This window comes from Spodoptera frugiperda, chromosome 2 (assembly GCF_023101765.2).
Source record: "Spodoptera frugiperda isolate SF20-4 chromosome 2, AGI-APGP_CSIRO_Sfru_2.0, whole genome shotgun sequence".
NCBI classification, from domain to species: Eukaryota; Metazoa; Arthropoda; class Insecta; order Lepidoptera; family Noctuidae; genus Spodoptera; species Spodoptera frugiperda.
The window spans coordinates 11,530,415-11,550,144 of NC_064213.1; the positions used below are offsets into that span (position 1 = coordinate 11,530,415).

The 19,730-nt window shown below is 37.7% G+C and overlaps 1 protein-coding gene across 50 annotated transcripts; it reads right to left on the reverse strand.

Moving 5' to 3' along the window:
* Positions 1 to 38: 38 nt before the first annotated feature.
* LOC118269050 (protein HID1) lies at positions 39 to 19,627 on the reverse strand. 50 transcript variants are annotated; one of them, XM_050703351.1, is made up of 24 exons: positions 19,465 to 19,627; positions 19,176 to 19,389; positions 17,909 to 18,054; positions 17,429 to 17,482; positions 14,187 to 14,386; positions 11,010 to 11,151; positions 10,711 to 10,782; positions 10,060 to 10,254; positions 9,435 to 9,525; positions 8,939 to 9,169; positions 8,151 to 8,315; positions 7,636 to 7,783; positions 7,469 to 7,599; positions 7,261 to 7,355; positions 7,112 to 7,224; positions 6,791 to 6,903; positions 6,660 to 6,754; positions 6,398 to 6,492; positions 5,782 to 5,874; positions 4,503 to 4,606; positions 3,934 to 4,178; positions 3,504 to 3,670; positions 2,882 to 3,040; positions 39 to 2,543 (listed from the first exon to the last, which is right to left on the reverse strand). In XM_050703351.1, the coding sequence occupies exons 1-24, from the start codon at positions 19,528 to 19,530 to the stop codon at positions 2,480 to 2,482; spliced, it is 3,198 nt and encodes a 1,065-aa protein (XP_050559308.1). In that variant the 5' UTR covers positions 19,531 to 19,627; the 3' UTR covers positions 39 to 2,479. The 50 variants fall into 50 exon arrangements, with proteins under 50 accessions (XP_050559308.1, XP_050559622.1, XP_050559596.1 ...); XM_050703665.1 differs by lacking the exons at positions 6,660 to 6,754; positions 7,112 to 7,224; positions 7,261 to 7,355 and having other exon boundaries at positions 6,773 to 6,885; positions 7,487 to 7,599; XM_050703639.1 differs by lacking the exons at positions 6,398 to 6,492; positions 6,660 to 6,754; positions 7,112 to 7,224; positions 7,261 to 7,355 and adding an exon at positions 6,529 to 6,623 and having other exon boundaries at positions 6,773 to 6,885; positions 7,487 to 7,599.
* Positions 19,628 to 19,730: the final 103 nt, after the last annotated feature.

Here is a 19,730-nt window from a genome sequence, read left to right on the forward strand (position 1 = left end):
TGAGGAAAAGGATATTATTTAGAAAAACAGAAGAGGCGTTATATGCTCACATTATAATATATTCTCTATTTATACATAATAACATTAAGTACGGTGATTGTGTCAAATAAATTATTAAAATTACAAGATATACTAGCAGCGGGCCGCAGTGGAACCGAGAAAAATAATCACTTATTAAGAGATTAAAAAATATTAAATACAATAATTGGTGAATATGAATGCAAAACAATTACTTGAGCATAATATTTTATACTCAAATAATCACATTTCACTTACATAATATTCACACATTAGCTCATTACTAAAAATTCTGACAATAAAATATTCAAGTTATATCATTATTTGTTCATAAAGTATCTCATTACTAGTGCTCCACTAAGGCCCAATTAATTTACACAAACAAACGGTGACAGTGCACGAAACACGACATAAAGCCTCGTTCACACGACACTGCTTTGGTAAGGCATAGACAATCATCATACATTCTATACTCAGCCTAAATAATGTACTTTATAATCATATTTTCGTCGTGTGGACCGGCCTTAACACAAATATTAAGACATTTGGTGATAAATTCATAAACTATTTTACATTGTCATATTATAAAATTGTATTCAGTAATATAAACATAAAATAAAACCATCACATGGAATGTATGTACATCATAATCGCATTTCAATATGTCATAAGCCTCGTTAATTTGTCATAATATAAAAAAAAAAACAAATAACCGAATACATAATTGAAAAAAAAAACAATTCATTCAATATTTTTGCAAAATTCATATCACTTTGTTATATTCGATTTAATTCAAATAAAATATAGAACTAAATAAACGATAGAATAGTCATTTCATTTAGAATTTCAATAAAAACTAATAAATTGTCTCAATCTTTAAGTTATTGATTTTAACTGTAGATTCTACAGTTTGCGCAAATCTTGTATCTTGCGCTAACCTTTGCGCAACTGTGCAACTTTGTTCAAAGAAACTTTAGAAGAAAAACAACATATTCTGTAGATATCTATCTGAAATCTGATTAGCCATTTGCCATTCTATGGACGAAAACGTCTATTTTTGCTTAAAAACAATATTGTTACACTATTAGAATAACGTCTGACACATTTCAACCTAAAATTTATAATAGCATTTAAAAATAGAAATTAAAAACTTCATAACATTTGTCATATTGCGTGTAAAATAAAAAATAATCTGTCGATTGACATTCAAACACAAAGTACACACTATTAGAACTAAAGTCACATTTATAAGTAGATAAATTCATAGAGGATTATATTGTTTCATTAGAATTATGACTAGCCGTCAGCTTTAAGTTAACATTTTAATATTGAGGCCTTTAGCTATAAAATTGCCGTTTGACAAAGACCTACTGTCCATGACGCGTCATATGACGAATGCATGTAACCTACAAATGATACACCGCTGCTTAGAAACAAGGAAACATGTCCACGAAGCGGCAAGGTACCGGTAACCTATCGTCACTTGTAGGTTGTATGCATTCGTCAAATGACGTGTCTGCAAGAGTAGGTCGTAATGGCAGAAACGGCAACTCTATAGGTAAAGAGCTAATATAATTATTTATACACATAAAGCGTTCATAAGACATGGTCAGTTACATTTGAAATTATTACAATTGACTATAGTTATCTTTACGCCGTCTTGTCGTAACTATTTCATTATTCATTGTAATTAAATTAAATATAAATGGAATAAATACTGGAAGATAGGGTGCTACCGTAGTATAACATTAGTTTTTTTATTTACCAATCTATTAAACTCATATATTAATTTATTATATTCGAAGAATCTTTCAATTAATAGAAGCCATTATCATTTAGTCTTGCCATAAGGCTCAATTTACTAAACATAATTATAATATTTTACGTATAAAAGAAAAGGGAATTTCATTTACCTACCATTCAGTAAATTAGATACTATTAATTAATTAATTGAATAAAATATGTCTCGGTACTGATTCTATTATACACAACTTCATTATTTTCTGTCAAAGCAAACCTTTCAACACTGAAGATATAGGTACTATGTATTACGAGACGAAATGAAATGGCGTGGCATATATCCTGTTGGGATAGCAATTATCTTGTTTAGAAGTTGTGTACAATAGAATCAACTAATCGCATTAACATTACAACGGTATTATAACTTCAAATACTACTGCCAATTTTTCATAGACGTACAAATAATGTCACACTATCAGACATGGTAGTAAATAAAAAAAAGTTGAAATAATCAATAATACCTTATTTAAGGAATTTAAATTGAAACCTCATCTTCGACAATCGTAAAGAGCTAATAATTTAGTTAGCATAATATTTGAAGTTATAATACGATTATAATCATCAATGCAATATAAATACGACCGGCGTATCGTCCGGTACAGCAATAGAGATCAACTCGTGTTCCTACGCAAGTTAGCTACAGTCAGTAGTCAGTGATAGATTACACCCGCTGGATCTCGAAGAGCTTCACGTCTGTGTCGTACCATATCGGCGGGTCCACGTTACTGGGGGAAGAGAACAACAAATAAAGTTATGAATAATATAAGGTTTTAATGTTTTAAGATAGACAAGAGGAAAAATTTTGATGGACAGTAAAACTTGTAATATGTTTAAAAGCGTTTTCGAGGAATGAACAAATATTCCTCATTTTCACCTCAAGCTATTAGTTTTAGTTCAGGCATTGCAAGACCAATGGCCCAGAAGTCCAATAAAATAACTCTATGTTGACAATCAATTCACCAAAAAGAGGCAGTTGTGAAATATATGATTGGTGGATGGTTACCAACTTAAAAGGGAACCAGTGAACATTTTCCAGATGATAATAGCGTTTAAAAATTCTCACCGTATATAGATGACACCCCACAGATACGTGCGGAACCAGGCGGCAGTGCCCGCGTTGGCTTGGTACTTGCGGATGAGGATGGGGTGCGGCACTGGCAGTAGACCCACCAGGGTACCGTGCTGCAGGAACCGGAGGATCTCCGACTCGTCCGTCAGTCCCCTAGAGAATCAATGTTAAAATTGGCTTAGTTGATGCGTTACATGCTTAAACTGACGTATCTGCTAAAATCAAATCGGGTAATGTTTTGTCGTTTCTAATATTAGAGTTAAGACTTTTGCACAAAATTAATACAATATTTCAATTTGGCATTTTGGACATTGTTAAATGACCTAGCCTAAACTATTGTTAAAACTTTCACATTCATAGGTAACAAAACGAAATGTAAGTAACAAAAAGTTTTTTTTTTATGTTATTTTTATTCTTTTTTCATTTTTATTTTCTCTTATTGTGCAGTACTTTTATTCCTGTTTTTATATAAGAATAATTTGTGAATGTTTTTATTACTTTTATATTTGTCTTAATTTTCGTTTTGTGTTTTTTTGGTGCATCGTGCCCGGTGCAAAATAAACATTTTTTCTTTCTTTCTTTCTTTCAAAACAGACATTTTAATTGTCATACGTACTTATCGATGCAGATCTTCTCGACCTGCGGCACGAGCACCTGCAGCAGCCTCATGATGGTCTGCAGCGGCAGCTTCCCGCGCCAGCTCGACACCCACTCCGCCGACGGACGCCACTCGCCGCCTTCCTGGGGGCGGCGCCCGCCCGTACCCACTTGTAGGCTGTTCCTCTGTTATAATGATAGAGGTTTATTTAGAGACTTGCGCTAATTTTGCGCAAAACGGGTATTGGTTGCGCAAAAAAGTTTACTCTATGGTGTGATAGTAACTGATGTTTTGTGATAACACTTTATCAATAAAAATGGTAAACTTTAGATCAGTTAGCAACAGACTATTAGTTTTTTTTTTTATAATTCAGTTTATGTATATGCTTTCTAACACTGAAGCATCAGTTTTATAAATCCAAAACAATAAGTTTCATAACTACACTTACATGTGCCACAGTCCGTTTATCCCCATCATCGTCTACATCAGCATCATCAGGTCTGTCCTGTCCGTCGGGTCCGGCCCGCTGCGGCAGCAGTCTGTCCCGGGGCTCCCTGGTGTCTCCGTCGGGTGACGTCACGGCCGTGTCGGTCGTGTCGGATATAACGGTCGCGTCGGACGACTCCATCGCGTCGCCCTCCAATCGCTGCGGCGGAGGGTGAGCCGACTCACGCTCTGTCATTGTGCTGATTGCTGGGAGAAGAAAATATTATAGTGGCTAGTGAAAAAAAAGGTTTTATTTTCATGAATATGAGGATTTTATGATAAAAACGTTACTAACACTTTTGACATTGATATTTCATACATTCAGTCATTAGTTAGGCTACTAAAATTCACCGCTTACAGTTATTTTAGTCACTTTATAAGGTTAAAGAACCGATAAAAATACGTTAGCAATACTTTGATTGCAAAATCACAACAGAAGTATTGAAGAAGCTAGTAAACTATTTATTATTAGAAAATAACCTCAATTTCAAAGGGATGAAAGGACACAATATGTTTAAGCTATATTCTCACCAGGTGTCTCAGCGAGTGTAGGATTGAGAGTGCCGGGCTCCGCTGGCTGCGCGGGCCGGGACCCTTCCATCGGGGTCTCAGCCACTGACTCCGCACTCCGAGACCTACATAGACATCGTATTACATCACATATGAGCTTAGCAAGGATAGATCAAGATGAAATTCATGCTTAGGGGAGACCGGGGTTAGTTGTCACAAAGGCCGTCCTTGGTGTCGTCTGTCGATCGATGAATAGATTGCCATGATTGACTGTTAAATCAAATACAAAGTCAAATCGTTTATTCCTTATTTATTATTATATTAAACTATAAATAAATACTTTTCAAACGTCAACAAATAAAGAAATTAATAACAATCTGTCAGTCTGTCCGTCAGTGAAGCTCCAGTGTAGCTTCTTCGAATGGAGAAATTCCACTCAGTTTCAATCAACCAGCCCCAGTCTCCTCTATTGCAACTCCAGAAATAAATTTATTATTAATCTGGGTGTCGAAGTGAAAGGCTAATATAATTCGAGTGTTTACAATTCTTTTTAATTTCCTGTTTCGTTTTGTTTTTACTTTTTAAAAACGTGTATTAAAATTTTAAGAAAATTTCTTGTAAATGTCAAATGTAAAAGATGTTTTTAGTGACAGTAAATGGGTTTTTAGTAAGTTGAGTTTGATCTTGTTTAATATTCTTAGCATTCGGTTAGATTAACGGGGTTAATACATCGAGAGACGGTTAGGACATATAGATGAAGTAATCAGCATTATCAGTAAATGTTGATCAGTGAGGACGAGCACTTTGTTATGTTGTGAGTAATGAAACACGATAGTAGCAGTAGTACTAAATGTATAGCTAGACTGACGGGTAGTTAGACACCACTATTTATCAATTAATTTGAATGTTAATTTTTTTTTATTGCTATGCTTGAGTATCAAATCTGACATACAGGGGTTCCCATCACTAAACAAGTAAATAAGTGACAATTTAGAGAAGAGTGACTAATGACTTAATTGGTTCTCATAGCTTTTTCCACTTTTTTGTTTTTATACGATGAAGTTTTATTTAAATTAGCAATTGACTAGCCTTCTGTCAACTGAGCATTTAGAAATAATTTTAATCAGTGACGGATAAAGATTGAAATGTATCGAACACAAAAAGCTGTTCACATCATTAGCTTCAAAAGTTATTTACTGTTCTGCCTAGCGTCATAACAGTGAGTATGTTGGTGTGAGTGCTGTAATAGTTATAATTATTATTATTTAGCTAGCGATGCGCATGCGCGTATAGTAAATACCGCAGCCGTTCGCCTGTCTTCCTTTTGTTCTTGGTAGTTCCATTCGGTAAACTGTTTCCTTCTAGTGGTTGAGGCGTTTGGTCTGGCTGCTGGCTGGGTGAATCAATAATAATCCTTATTTTAAAAGGTAGAAGATTTGATTTTCTATGTATTTTTATTGGCCTCTTGGTAAGTTTTATTGTGTGAGTTGTATCTTGTTGGGAGTTCAGACTATTCAATAATATTTTTGATTGAAAGTGTTTTAATAATTACTCATAATTTTTTTTAACGTTTATATGTCTGCGTTTGGCCACCAACCCGCTTACTGCCAAGACGGAGAAGCGAAGACGTAGCCGAGGATGGAGCACACAGACTTAGAAAGTACCTATTTATTCTGACCTTGAAAAGACCCGGATTGTATTTCTCAGGAAAAATAGAATATATAGTTTTCTATTAAAGGTCATATCTCAGTCGTAGTGGATTGTAACATCATCATATTTATTACGTATGTGTAACTTACCTGACCGGCTCATTAACCGAATGGTCCTGACTGAGCGATCTTGGGCTAGATTTATGATTGGGCCTTTCGCATTTGAAATTCTCAGCCTAGAACTGTGCCCTGGCTATGTATGTGTACCTGGGCAGCGCGGCCTTGTGATGCAGCTGTCCCTTGGCCCGGCCTGCGGCCAGCGAGCGCGCGATGGCAGTATGTTCGTGGGTAGTAATATGTACCTGGGCAGTAATATGTACCTGGGCAGTAATATGTACCTGGGCAGCGCGGCCTTGTGATGCAGCTGTCCCTTGGCCCGGCCTGCGGCCAGCGAGCGCGCGATGGCAGTATGTTCGTGGGTAGTAATATGTACCTGGGCAGTAATATGTACCTGGGCAGTAATATGTACCTGGGCAGCGCGGCCTTGTGATGCAGCTGTCCCTTGGCCCGGCCTGCGGCCAGCGAGCGCGCGATGGCAGTATGTTCGTGGGTAGTAATATGTACCTGGGCAGTAATATGTACCTGGGCAGTAATATGTACCTGGGCAGCGCGGCCTTGTGATGCAGCTGTCCCTTGGCGCGCCCTGCGGCCAGCGAGCGCGCGATGGCAGTATGTTCGTGGGTAGTAATATGTACCTGGGTAGTAATATGTACCTGGGCAGTGCGGCCTTGTGATGTAGTTGTCCCTTGGCCCGGCCTGCGGCCAGCGAGCGCGCGATGGCAGTATGTTCGTGGGTAGTAATATGTACCTGGGCAGTGCGGCCTTGTGATGTAGTTGTCCCTTGGCCCGGCCTGCGGCCAGCGAGCGCGCGATGGCAGTATGTTCGTGGGTAGTAATATGTACCTGGGCAGTAATATGTACCTGGGCAGTAATATGTACCTGGGCAGCGCGGCCTTGTGATGCAGCTGTCCCTTGGCGCGCCCTGCGGCCAGCGAGCGCGCGATGGCAGTATGTTCGTGGGTAGTAATATGTACCTGGGCAGTAATATGTACCTGGGCAGTAATATGTACCTGGGCAGCGCGGCCTTGTGATGCAGCTGTCCCTTGGCGCGCCCTGCGGCCAGCGAGCGCGCGATGGCAGTATGTTCGTGGGTAGTAATATGTACCTGGGTAGTAATATGTACCTGGGCAGTGCGGCCTTGTGATGTAGTTGTCCCTTGGCCCGGCCTGCGGCCAGCGAGCGCGCGATGGCAGTATGTTCGTGGGTAGTAATATGTACCTGGGCAGTAATATGTACCTGGGCAGTAATATGTACCTGGGCAGCGCGGCCTTGTGATGCAGCTGTCCCTTGGCGCGGCCAGCGGCCAGCGAGCGCGCGATGGCAGTATGTTCGTGGGTAGTAATATGTACCTGGGCAGTAATATGTACCTGGGCAGTAATATGTACCTGGGCAGCGCGGCCTTGTGATGCAGCTGTCCCTTGGCCCGGCCTGCGGCCAGCGAGCGCGCGATGGCAGTATGTTCGTGGGGTAAGTTGGCCAGGTTGTGGAACACGGCGCGCTTGCGGATTATCGTGTACACCAGGTTCGAGTTTCCTGGTGAAAAAAAAAACGTTTGAATACAAAGAGATGAGTAGAAGGAGGGTAGGGAGGCCTTTGCCCTGCAGTGGGACGACCATGGATAAAAAAATAAAACAAAATAATAATATAACATGAAATATTTTGGGAAATGTTTAAAAACTACTGATTGAATATTTTTTCGTCCATTAATCAAAATAAAAACTTTTTTCGACAGAAATGTCAAATATTGTACTTTCGATCTCAATTTAGCGAGAAAAATACGAAAACCCATTTTATGAATAAACCTATCAATGATAGTAGTATTATTTTTAGACATTTCCACAAATTACGGTACAAAACGCCCCATCGGTACATTCAAATCAAGTATACAAGTGTCACTCACCATCAAACTGGTACTGTATCATGTTGTTGAACATCTCGAGCAGGAAGAACACGAGGTGGTGGTGGTGGGGCTGCGAGAACAGGAACCACGGCGTGCTGAACGCTTCCAGCAGGTGCAGCAGCTTCGTCGACGCCACCATCGATAGCGTCTTCAGGTATGGAGATACTGGACAGACGGACAGTGGAATATTAGTAGTGTTGTTACTGATTAAATAGTAAGTTTGATAGGTCAGAGATGAGAACGTGGGTTGGGATAAATGAATCACATGGCCACAATGCTTGCGTTGTGTGAATGAGGTTACCGGAGACCCAATTACCTTCTCAATCTCCCTAATTGCCGATTCCCTAATAACACTTAAATTCCTAACCCCTAAAAAGGCCGGCAAAATGCTTGTAACGCCTCTGATGTTCCGGGTGTTCATGGAAGGCGGCGATTGCATACCATCAGGTGATACGTCTGCTCGTTTACCGGCTGATACCATGAAAAAAGCGTTCTGCCAGAATGCTGTAGTCTAGTTCAGGTATCAGATCAGACGAAAACCTGGAACTTACATAGCCTAAAATATGTTAAACCCATTAACTCTACAACTTAATTTCATACTCATCCATTAGCGAGTGTATAACATTATTCTTGAAAGTAAAAACATCAATTTGCATGGTTCGAAAAAGCCTTAATTGACAACATCGGAAAACTTCGCCGTCCTGGCAATAAGCGGGTTGGTGGCCAAAGGCAGACTTATCAACGCTTAAAAAAACAAATACTAAGGCCAGAAGAGAGACAAGGCTCACCATTAACAAGTATAGTAAGCAGACAATCAAACAGCGGCTGCAGCCTCTGGTGGCCCGTGGTGATGATCTTGTGGAAGACGACGACCAGCAGGTCCGCGTGGGAGCCGGTGAAGACCGGGATGTCCATGGGCACCGTGGCCGTGTAGGGCTTGTTGAGGCGCACGCCCAGGTTGCGCTCGCCAGACAGCAGGAGCAGGATGAACACGCCGATGTGCATCAGGCCCACACGGGCTGGGGGGATAAAAATACATGTTTTAGAGATACAATTTATAACCATAAAATGTCTTAACTCATCATACACATTACGGCACTTAATACTGCTATACAATGTACACCCACTTTTCACCATTTTTGTTGTAAGTCCCATGTAATAGGGGGTGAGCCTAATGCCATATACTGGGCACCATTCCAGACTCCGTGCTACTACTGAGTCCTTGTTTGCTTAATAGAAGATCAACTATTGTTAATTTCAATTGATATTCGTCTTAAAACTTACATTGATCTGCGCGTGAGTCGTTGAGATGGTACAAGATGGGCACCAATACCTCCAGCACATCACTGCTCTTCAGCACGTAGTACATGAATTTCTGAAACAATAACAAAATTATAATAAGTTCAAACAAATTATACTAAACTTGTCTGGCATACAAATGATGACTGTAATTCATTCAATTTACGTTTAATTAAATCACAGACACGACATTGACCAATTGAGACTTGAGTAATTACATTATTGTTCAATCGTTGCAAATGGTCGAGTATTTTACAAGGCAGTTTCCTTCAAATATGTATAAGTATTACATACTTACCATCAGAATTCGTGATACTGTCAGTCAAAAGATACAATACTTTTTTGATCTTTGAATGTGGCAGGTGTCTGGCACTGTCATCAACCTTAGTTTGGCTCACACTCTCATAACTGATGAATTAGTTTAAAGTAATTAAAATTATTGTACTTTTTTGTGAAATATATCACTTTAACTGTATAATGTATTGGCTTAAGCTGTAAAATTATGCATGTTTTTTCTACTAAATAAATAACGGCTGAGATTTAGGACACTATATGTAAGTAGACATCTCTTCTTCAGAAATAATAAGGTGTAATGTTATTATCCACTAACCTTATTATAATCACACATCTTCCAGAACAGCACCAACAGCTCCTGGTGCAGGTTGACCTTCTTGGCGGAGTTGGGCAGGTACGTCTGCGCGAGAGGGTTGTTGAGGAGGCGCGTCACTCCGCGGAGGATGAACTGGAAGTCCTCGTCGCGGTGGATGCGGGACAGGTAGTTGATGAACAGGTTGTCGGGCAGCGTCTGGAAATTAAGTGGTTTATTTAAAAGAAGAAAGTTGATGTCTAAGTTTTTTGATCGATTTTAATTAATAATTTTGTAATAACTATCGTGAGACATACTAAATTAACTAAAAATCACGGTTTACTCACATAAATTAATAGAGAAAAGCTCTACTAGTTTCGAGTCACAGAGGGACTCTTCATAATGAGCAGCGTGCGCAGCCTACTCTACCAGTGCGCTAGTAGTAGTAAACCGTGATTTTTAGTTGATTTTGATGAATCTCCATCAGGCGATGCTAATATAGCAGTGAGATTCTATTTGCTCAATAGATATTTTTTTAGTATTCTAGTACTAAGCCATTGTCAGCTACAGTAATTAAACAAATAGGACCTCATGCTATTATCACCAGACGGTGAGTACATGCCACCATTACATTGATTGTCTGATTGAATCTTTCTTTGTGCTGTTTTTACCTACCTCGTCAGACTCCTCGTTGACTGCATTGCTAGTGTCATGGTCCAGAGTCACGATCAGCACTTGAAGAGCTACCTGCAACCGAGATTTATTATTTAATAAATTCATTACTCATCACATCATTCATTAATCTCACCAAAGGAGTGATATGGTCATGTTTTTACGCCCTACTCAGGGTCATTTAATCAGTCATCAAGCAATCGTTTTCGATACAAAATCGCTAGTAAGGAAAAGTTTAAGTAATCATTAAATGAATCTGTGTGCGGCAGTTTGACTTCTAAAATAAAAATAAAGATAATTACTTCAACGAGCGGCTCGAGTGTGTCAGCGAAGAGTAGATGGTTGTACGGCAGGCCGAGCCCCACCGGGTCGTACGAACACACCGTGTTCACCAGCGACGTGAACAGAGGCAGCGCGTGGCGATTGTCCGGGCTTGTCAGGTATCTAGAGAAAGAGAAAAAGAGAAGTTAAGTCTTTGATTGCCAATAGAAAACTGTTGAAGGCAAATCCTCCGCTAATGTCGGTCACCAGTGACCACCGCGGCGTTCAATGTGTTAAAAAAATTACCCATATTTTGCTTAAGGAGAGAAAATCATCCTAGTAAAAGTCCTGGGTGAAACAAGTGGGGGTGTCAGACTCTTACTGACTAAAAACTATCCCGGTCATACTCCTACTTGGAGCCACGGAAATTCTTTGCGGTTCTTAGCAGCCCCGGTTAGTTAAAACAAAACTGCCCATATGTATTTCAATTTCATCGAAATATGTTGAGTTTAGAGTGAATGAGTGACCAACATTGACTCTATTATGACAGAAGCTGACTAAAAAAAAACAATTAGTTGACATTGTTGTATTTTATTTTAATATTTATTTTATTAGTTGTATTTTACTATGTACTTTATGCGGACGAACAATATAACCCCTTTTTCAACAATATGTAACATCGTACTCAAAGACTTTTAGATTAGTGTGCAAAGCCGCAAAACGTCTTTATATCAGCAATAAAATAAAATCAGCTGATGACAAAATAAAGACAACTTGGAAAATAATACAAAATGAAACTGGTAGGAAAAAAATACATAATTCGGAAATTAAGTTAATGTGTGAAAATGGACAAATTTCCTCAAATTATGATGTAGCACAGGAATTTGAAAATTTTTTTACTAATATTCCTATTAAAATAACTAGAGATTTAATTCTTCAGCCGCACTCTCAACTAGTTTGCTTAAAAAAAATGTAAAAACATGTAAAGATGATTTCAGTTTTCAATATACGAATCCTCTAGAGATCGTTAAAGTTTTTAAAGAAATTAAGATAAAATCAACTGAGGATCTTTGGGGACTATCGGTGAAAGTCTGTAAAACAATTATTCATACTATAGCGCCCTATCTGGCTATGATTTTTAATAAAAGTATAGATGACGGGGTTTTCCCTGACCTTATGAAATATAGCAAAGTTATCCCACTATTTAAAAGCGGTGAAACCACAGAACCTAATAATTATAGGCCTGTATCTATTCTGCCAGTCCTCAGCAAGGTGTTTGAAAAGTTGATATTGTCTCAGATGCTTCATCATTTTAATAAAAACTCTATCTTCCACCATCAGCAATATGGTTTCACTAAAGGTCGTTGTACAACTGACGCCGGTGTTACTTTAATGAAAGAAATATTTGGTGCCTGGGAGGAAGCACAAGATGCCATAGGTGTTTTTTGCGACCTCTCAAAGGCATTTGATTGCGTTGATCATGAGACACTTTTGCTGAAATTAAATCATTACGGGATTAGAAACACTGCGCTCCGTTTATTAAAATCATATTTAGAGGATAGGCAGCTGAAAGTTCATATAAACGGGGTTAATTCACAAGGGTCTGAGATAAAAATGGGCGTTCCTCAGGGTTCAATATTGGGTCCTTTTCTTTTTTAGTCTACATTAACGATTTGCCACTCATATTCGAAAATGAACCAAAAATGGTGCTGTTTGCAGATGATACATCATTGATTTTTAAGATAGGTCGACGTATGAATAATTTTGACGACGTAAACAGCCCCATTCTTCAAGTCTATAATTGGTTTACTATTAATAACTTGGCGCTTAATGAGAAAAAAACCAAATGTATTAAATTTTGCTTGCCAAACGTACAAAATAACGAATGTTATGTTGCTTTGAACGGACAAAAGTTGGAATTTGTTAAGGAGACTATATTTTTGGGGATCACACTAGATGACAGATTACAATGGGGGCCCCACATAAAAGCACTTTCGGGGAGACTAAGCTCCGCTGCTTATGCAGTCAGACAAATTAGGCAGCTAACGGATGTAAATACAGCAAGGCTTGTTTATTTTAGCTATTTCCACAGCATAATGTCTTACGGCATTTTGCTGTGGGGTCGGGCCGCGGATGTAGAATCAATTTTTATTTTGCAAAAGCGAGCTATTCGAGCAATATATAACTTGCCCCGTCGTGAATCTTTGAGAGAACTTTTTAAAACTATAAATATTCTTACAGTGCCTTCTCAATTCATTTACGAAAATATTATGTACGTAAGAAAAAATCAACAATTGTTTGAAAAAAGAAGCGACAGACACAATTTTAATACGAGAGGTAAAAATAAGTTGGCTATACCGCAATTCCGATTGTCCAAAGTGCAGAAATCCTTCATGGGTTTTTGTGTTAAATGTTATAATAAACTACCAACTACCATACTGAATCTGAACGAGAAAAAATTTAAATCTTGTATAAAGCGTGAACTGTGTAAACAGGCATATTATAAACTGTCAGATTATATTGAGGATAAAAATGCGTGGCAGCATGTTGGTCCGGCTCCACTGGACACTCGCTCACACTAGACAATGCTCAAATACGATCACTAGTTACACGTTAACTTAAAGTATTAATTTATTCCAATGCAGTCTAGGGATCCTGTGGCATCAAGCAGATATTTATTATTTATTTTTTTTTTATGTGAAAGATTAAATTATATATTATTATTATTTGTATAGAAGCATTATTTCAAAATTGTAAGTGTACATATGTGGGCACTATGTTTGAAATAACCCGCTATTTTATTTTCTTTACAAATTGGTTTTATTGTCCCGTTAGTTTTGACGTATTGTAGTTACATTGTTCCTACATATATATACAATAGATAAATAGTGTATCAGAGAAATTGTAAAAAACTTCTTTTTTAAAAGAGTAACGATGGAGTTTCTTGCTCGTTCTTCTCCATTCGAAGCTACACTTTGGAACGAGCGCCTAGCTTCACTGACAGACAGACTGACGGACAATTCAATTTGACGTTTCAAAAGTGCCTTATTTAGGATTAATTGAAATAAATGCTTTGACTTTGACTTAACAAGGAATCCAGGTGACAACTGGTTTATTTCTGTGTACCTACATATCATTTTGTAATTGTTTTTGTGCACATACCCTACAGACAACACAAACATTTAGGCAAAACTAGGAATGTTATGACTCGGACTCACGCGATCCACTTATTATGATGCGAGGCGGCGTGCGAGGCGGGCTTGTAGATGGTCTCGCTGAAGCAGGTGAGCATGAGCCGCAGCAGCTCGGCGCGCGCCGCCTCGTGCGCCGCCACGCGCGCCGGCGACCGCGCGAACCCCACGCCGCCCGCCCATATGTACTCGCAACTGTCCAGGGAGGATAGTTCTTCTGCGCGTTCCTAAGAACAACATACACACATACATATCGTCACGCCTTTAATCCCCGAAGGGGTAGGCAGAGGTGTACATTACGACACGTAATGTCACTGTACAATGTACACCCACTTTTCACAATTTATGTTGTAAGTCCCATGTAATAGGTGGTGAGCCTATTGCCATATACCGGGCACATTTCCAGACTCCGTGCTACCACTGAGATTTTTTTTCGAAAAACCGAAAGAAGCCCAGTAATACTTCGCCCGACCCGGGAATCGAACCCGAGACCCCTTGCCCGACAGTCGCACTTGCAACCACTCGGCCAATGAGGCCAATCCTAAACAATTATAATCAAATTATGTAAAACTTTTCTGTTATTGACTGACAGACAACGTACTATTACAAATATTGGAGCTACGAAGCTACTATTGGTTGGTTTAGTCGTACCGGCCAATCAGAAACGCTGAATACGTCTAATGCGTTCCACGTAAAGCAAACTCTTACTAAGGGTCCTGCCTAACCTAGGCAGATGAATATTTCTTTATTACCTAGTGTAGACCTATGCATCTTATAGGAAGTGAACCTAATGTTGCCCAGTCATCACGGTAGACTCATCATAATACATTATTTATAATTGGCATTACACTTAGTGTATCCATAATCCATAAATACTACACTGAACATACCTTTGCTTAACATTTTTGAGAACAATGTAATACTTATTTATAGACGTTATACTTATTTTTATCACAGGCATGTTCTACATAATATATAAAATCAAATAAGCGAATCGGATGGTGTACGAGCAATACTATTTGCATTGCAGACATTACTAGAGGTGTGACCTTCGTGGCGTATTGTTTTAACAGTCTGCGCCTCGGCTGGTCGAGTACACTCTGCGTTTGGTGAACACACTAATGTAATCGTTTTCATGCCAATCTCGGATACATTAGTCATTCAAGGAACAATTATTTATTGGTCTAGTCGTTCGTATGTTCTATTTATACATTTGTTTGGGCATCTAGGTTTTACAATGCAATGTATTTAGAATGTAGTAATCAACAAACAACTGTCGATAAGGAGTGTAGAATGATCACTATTAATGACTGATAGAGAATATTGGAAATGAAGAGACATAGGCATAAAGGTATACAAAATAAGACATGTATTGGCTTTAAAGGGGAGGGGAAGGAGGGGAACCTTCAATGACTTCTACCACATTGGGCGAGGCGAGAGGGAGTGTCAAACTCTTACTGACTCAAAACTACCCCGTTACTACTCCTGCTTTTCTAGCTAGAGCCCCGGTAATCCCAGACCGATATTGGATACCATATTTACATAAAACATTGAATAATACTGAATTGTGACTAGTTATCAGCATCCACACAGTTTAATAAGCGTCTTTTTCTATTGTTCCAAGTTTATAGCATTGCAACAACTGTTATTGGCGTTGTCATGGCAACCGTGAACGATCCAATATGGCGACCACGCGCTCCAGTGAGCACGCAAATGATAAAACACGGAGATAACAGATACGCTGTGGGAATATTAGTTAATAGGTTCATGTCGTGTCACACCCACATAATAATGTGAACAGATAATTAAATCACTATTAAAAGGATGTTCGATATAAAAGAAGTCGTGTGGTTACGGCAGAGCTTACACAACAACCCCGCTCTTCTGGTGGGTGCAGTCGTAGAGCCGAAGAAATCAAATCGAAATTGAAATTGGGCTTTCTAGACATTTTGAATTGACTTCAACTTGACTGTTTAAGTTGAAAAAGTATTCTGTACACTAGTACCTACTCATAAAAAAAAAACTTTTAGAATTAAATATAGATTTTTTTATGAAGACGCACATTTACCATTGTATGTACTATGTATCTAATGAACTCTTCTCTTCTCCTTCAGAAAATAAGGGCAAGATATCATTAAAGCTTGTTCATCATATCCATCAAACTACTTTCAATATAAGAGGCATAGGAATCAATTTACGCTCAGTCCCCACTCCCTAGAGATTAATAATTCAATAGTGAATCTTAACTACACGAAAATAAGAGCCAAATTATATTGGTATATCAGCACCATAAGGCCGGTAATAAAAAGTTATTCTTATTACAGGTTCTAATGTTGACGACAGTGTCTTTCGAAATATGCTTTGGTATGTAAAAAAATAGAGCACCTAAATAAATAAAGATGCTCAATTTTACCGATAAGGTACCTAGTAGTAATTGCAACGGTCGAGGGTCTTGAGTTAAATTTCTTATTTGATTGCATACATTCAGATTAAATGCATTAAGTCTAAACTTAAGTATTACTTTATGACTTGGAACAATAACTAGCAAAGAATGAGTGACTATTTTACACCCTTTTTAAACGCCATACACAAAAAGAGGGTTGTTGTGTACGTATGTGTGTTAATTATGATATTTATGATTGACAATTTTACACACACAGACTAAGTATATAAAATCAAGCGATAATAAATAGTACTTAGCAACGCCTTGCTTAACAAGGATTGCAGTTTGTACAACACAAGAAATGGATTTTCTGAATGAAAATTAAACATTTAATATTTATACAAGCACAAACACGTAAGTTAAGTGGTTTTGTACGACGAACATTGCAACTAGATTAGTTTATTAGGCCTTACGGTTAGGTATAGATTCAAACTCCTTCAATCCAATTGTAATCTTATTCTTTCGTAGTATAAGGTCTAAAATTCAATACATGTGTCATAGCAACAATGGGCGAATTGGGTCTCCAGTACCATCGCTCATACGGCTGTTGTTTCTTACCGGTTTTCTGTGAGGCCATGGTATCAACAGGCCAAGTGAACATTATTTTGAGGCTTTAAAAGTGTCTAATATGAATTAATAGAATTCTAAATTTGACAATAATAAAATTGAAAATTCAGGCATACATTTTCAACCATAAAACAAAACAATAAGGCTGAAAATCTATAAACTTTGACAGAATGGTGTAGGTTGTATATTGTAGTACCTAAGCCTATAGTGCACAATACAATGATTAGATAAGCATCATTATCAATGGATCGATACTTACGGGGCCTGCCCGCTTCGTGGTGGCGACTGTGAAGTCCGGACAAAACAGTAGATCCTGTCAACAATGTTATATAATTTAATTTAAAAGTTTTTAATTCCTGGTAAAAAAGGAAGTTAATAAGGGATTTCTTCATGCACATATTTATTTTATTTTTGTGATATATTTTAAATAGGGCTGCCACGTTGAGTGGTCGCAAATGTAACTCCGACCTGGGTCGGTCAAAAAGCTTAGGGAATTTTTCGATCACTTATATTTTTTGTAGTAAATTAAATAGTACTAAGTTTGGAATTATATGGTGTATACCAAAACTGGTGAACAATAGCGACAACATGGATTAAAAGTAACATTACATTACTTTTTTAACAAAGAAACTAATCACAACTTCCTACCTCTGGTTACCTAGGCAACCAACTAAAATAAAATAAAACAATGAAACCATTTCAATTGTAAAACAGATACGAATACAGATAAGATACTCACACAGACAGCGTTGATAAGTGACTGGGCTAACGGCACTGACTCATTCTCCGCAGCCGCTGGTAATGATGACCAGAAGAACCCATGCCACTCTGGTTCCTCCAACATGTATGGCAGTACTCTTGTGAGGAGACGAGCACAGTTTAAAGCTAAAAAAAAAAAAATTAATTAAAACTGCAGAGGCAAAATCGTTTAAAATAAATGTCTGTCAAGGTCCCACCTAATGACAGTGAAAGTACTGGTTGAAATTCGTATTTCAGCATTCTTTTTGAGTGATATGTAAAATCTTATTAATTTTTAATAATACTTAGTAGTAATCTGCAGTTTTAAACTTTGTTTGGTTTATGATAATAGATTTCCACAGAGTATTTGACTAATCATTGTTGTTTCAAAGTTAATATTACTGTGGCTTACTTTATTATATCCATTGAATGGTTTTCTGGCAGACATTACTTTATATCAAAACAATTCTACTGACTCAAATTATTTGTATGTATTGGTTCATATTTTAACAGATTAATGATAATGAAGTCTGGCTTCTTGATTTAATGGGTGCAAGTGCACTGCTAAATAAAAAATACTGGATTCCATCTTCAGATCCTGGAAATATTGCCATATCTTATGCTTTCTCATGAATGAGACAAAAACTAGTCATGAAACCTTTAAATAGTAATACTGCCCATCAAACTTATTGCAGATTACTAATAAATCACAAATACTGATGATGATTGACTATTACTATGTAAACATGTCATTTTACAGATAAGATATGACTCAAAAAAAGTACTGAAATCATCATTTTTAAATCCTAATCTAATTTTATATGAACAGGAACTAAACTTATTAGAATCTAAGTAGATTTAAAGATTATTTGAAATTATTCTCTAGTTGACACTATCTGATACAGATAATGAAATGTTATATTTAAACCTCTTTGAGTAACATACTGAGAATTTTGTGTTTAGTCTGAATAAGATTACATACATCTACATTGTTTTGAAATATGTTTGATAAAATCATTGATTTTACAAGACACTGTGACAGACAGATAAATTATGTTCAGATTTAAAATATTTATTTTATTTTAATAGTACATACTAGGGATAGTGTATGAAGGTTACTGGATGACCATTAAATGCAATTTAATATAAAATTTTATATTTATTTAAAAGATGCAAGAAAAAGTAAGGACTATAGTATGAACAGTAAGTATAAAACAATGATAATGTTCTGTTTTCTCATTACTACTACAATATTTATAAAGTGCTACCTGTCTGCTGTTCCCTCTGCGTCCTGCAGCTGCTGTCCACCATCTTCACCAGTTTCTCTACAGCCTTATATACTAGTGTCGCGAGATTGTTAGGAGATTCTTCTCGTAGTGCACGGATCTCGGCACCAGGCACCAATGCGAACACATCCTGGACATTGGTCACGCTCTCTGACCAGAATTGGTCCCAAAAACTATCGTCTCCAGAGTCAATAGGCTAAAATGAAATTATTCCATCAATACTCATCGACTTGGTAAATATATTTTATTTTACCAAATTCGAGACACTTACCTGTGTTTTTGACGTAAGCTGAACAACAGCTTTTCTAAAGTTCAATTTTGTGTCAGCGTTACCCATTTTTCTTGATTTCTAATTGTGTAAATACATTAAATCCATTTCAACTTATGTTCACAAAAACAATGAAAAATGACAAACTGACAGGAGTAAGTTGAGTTGACAGAAGACGACGTGTCAAAGACAAATTGTAACCTTTGCAAAAACTATGCAACAAGATTAAGGGTTTTATTTATTGTTGCGAATAAAAGTTCCCTGTTAAT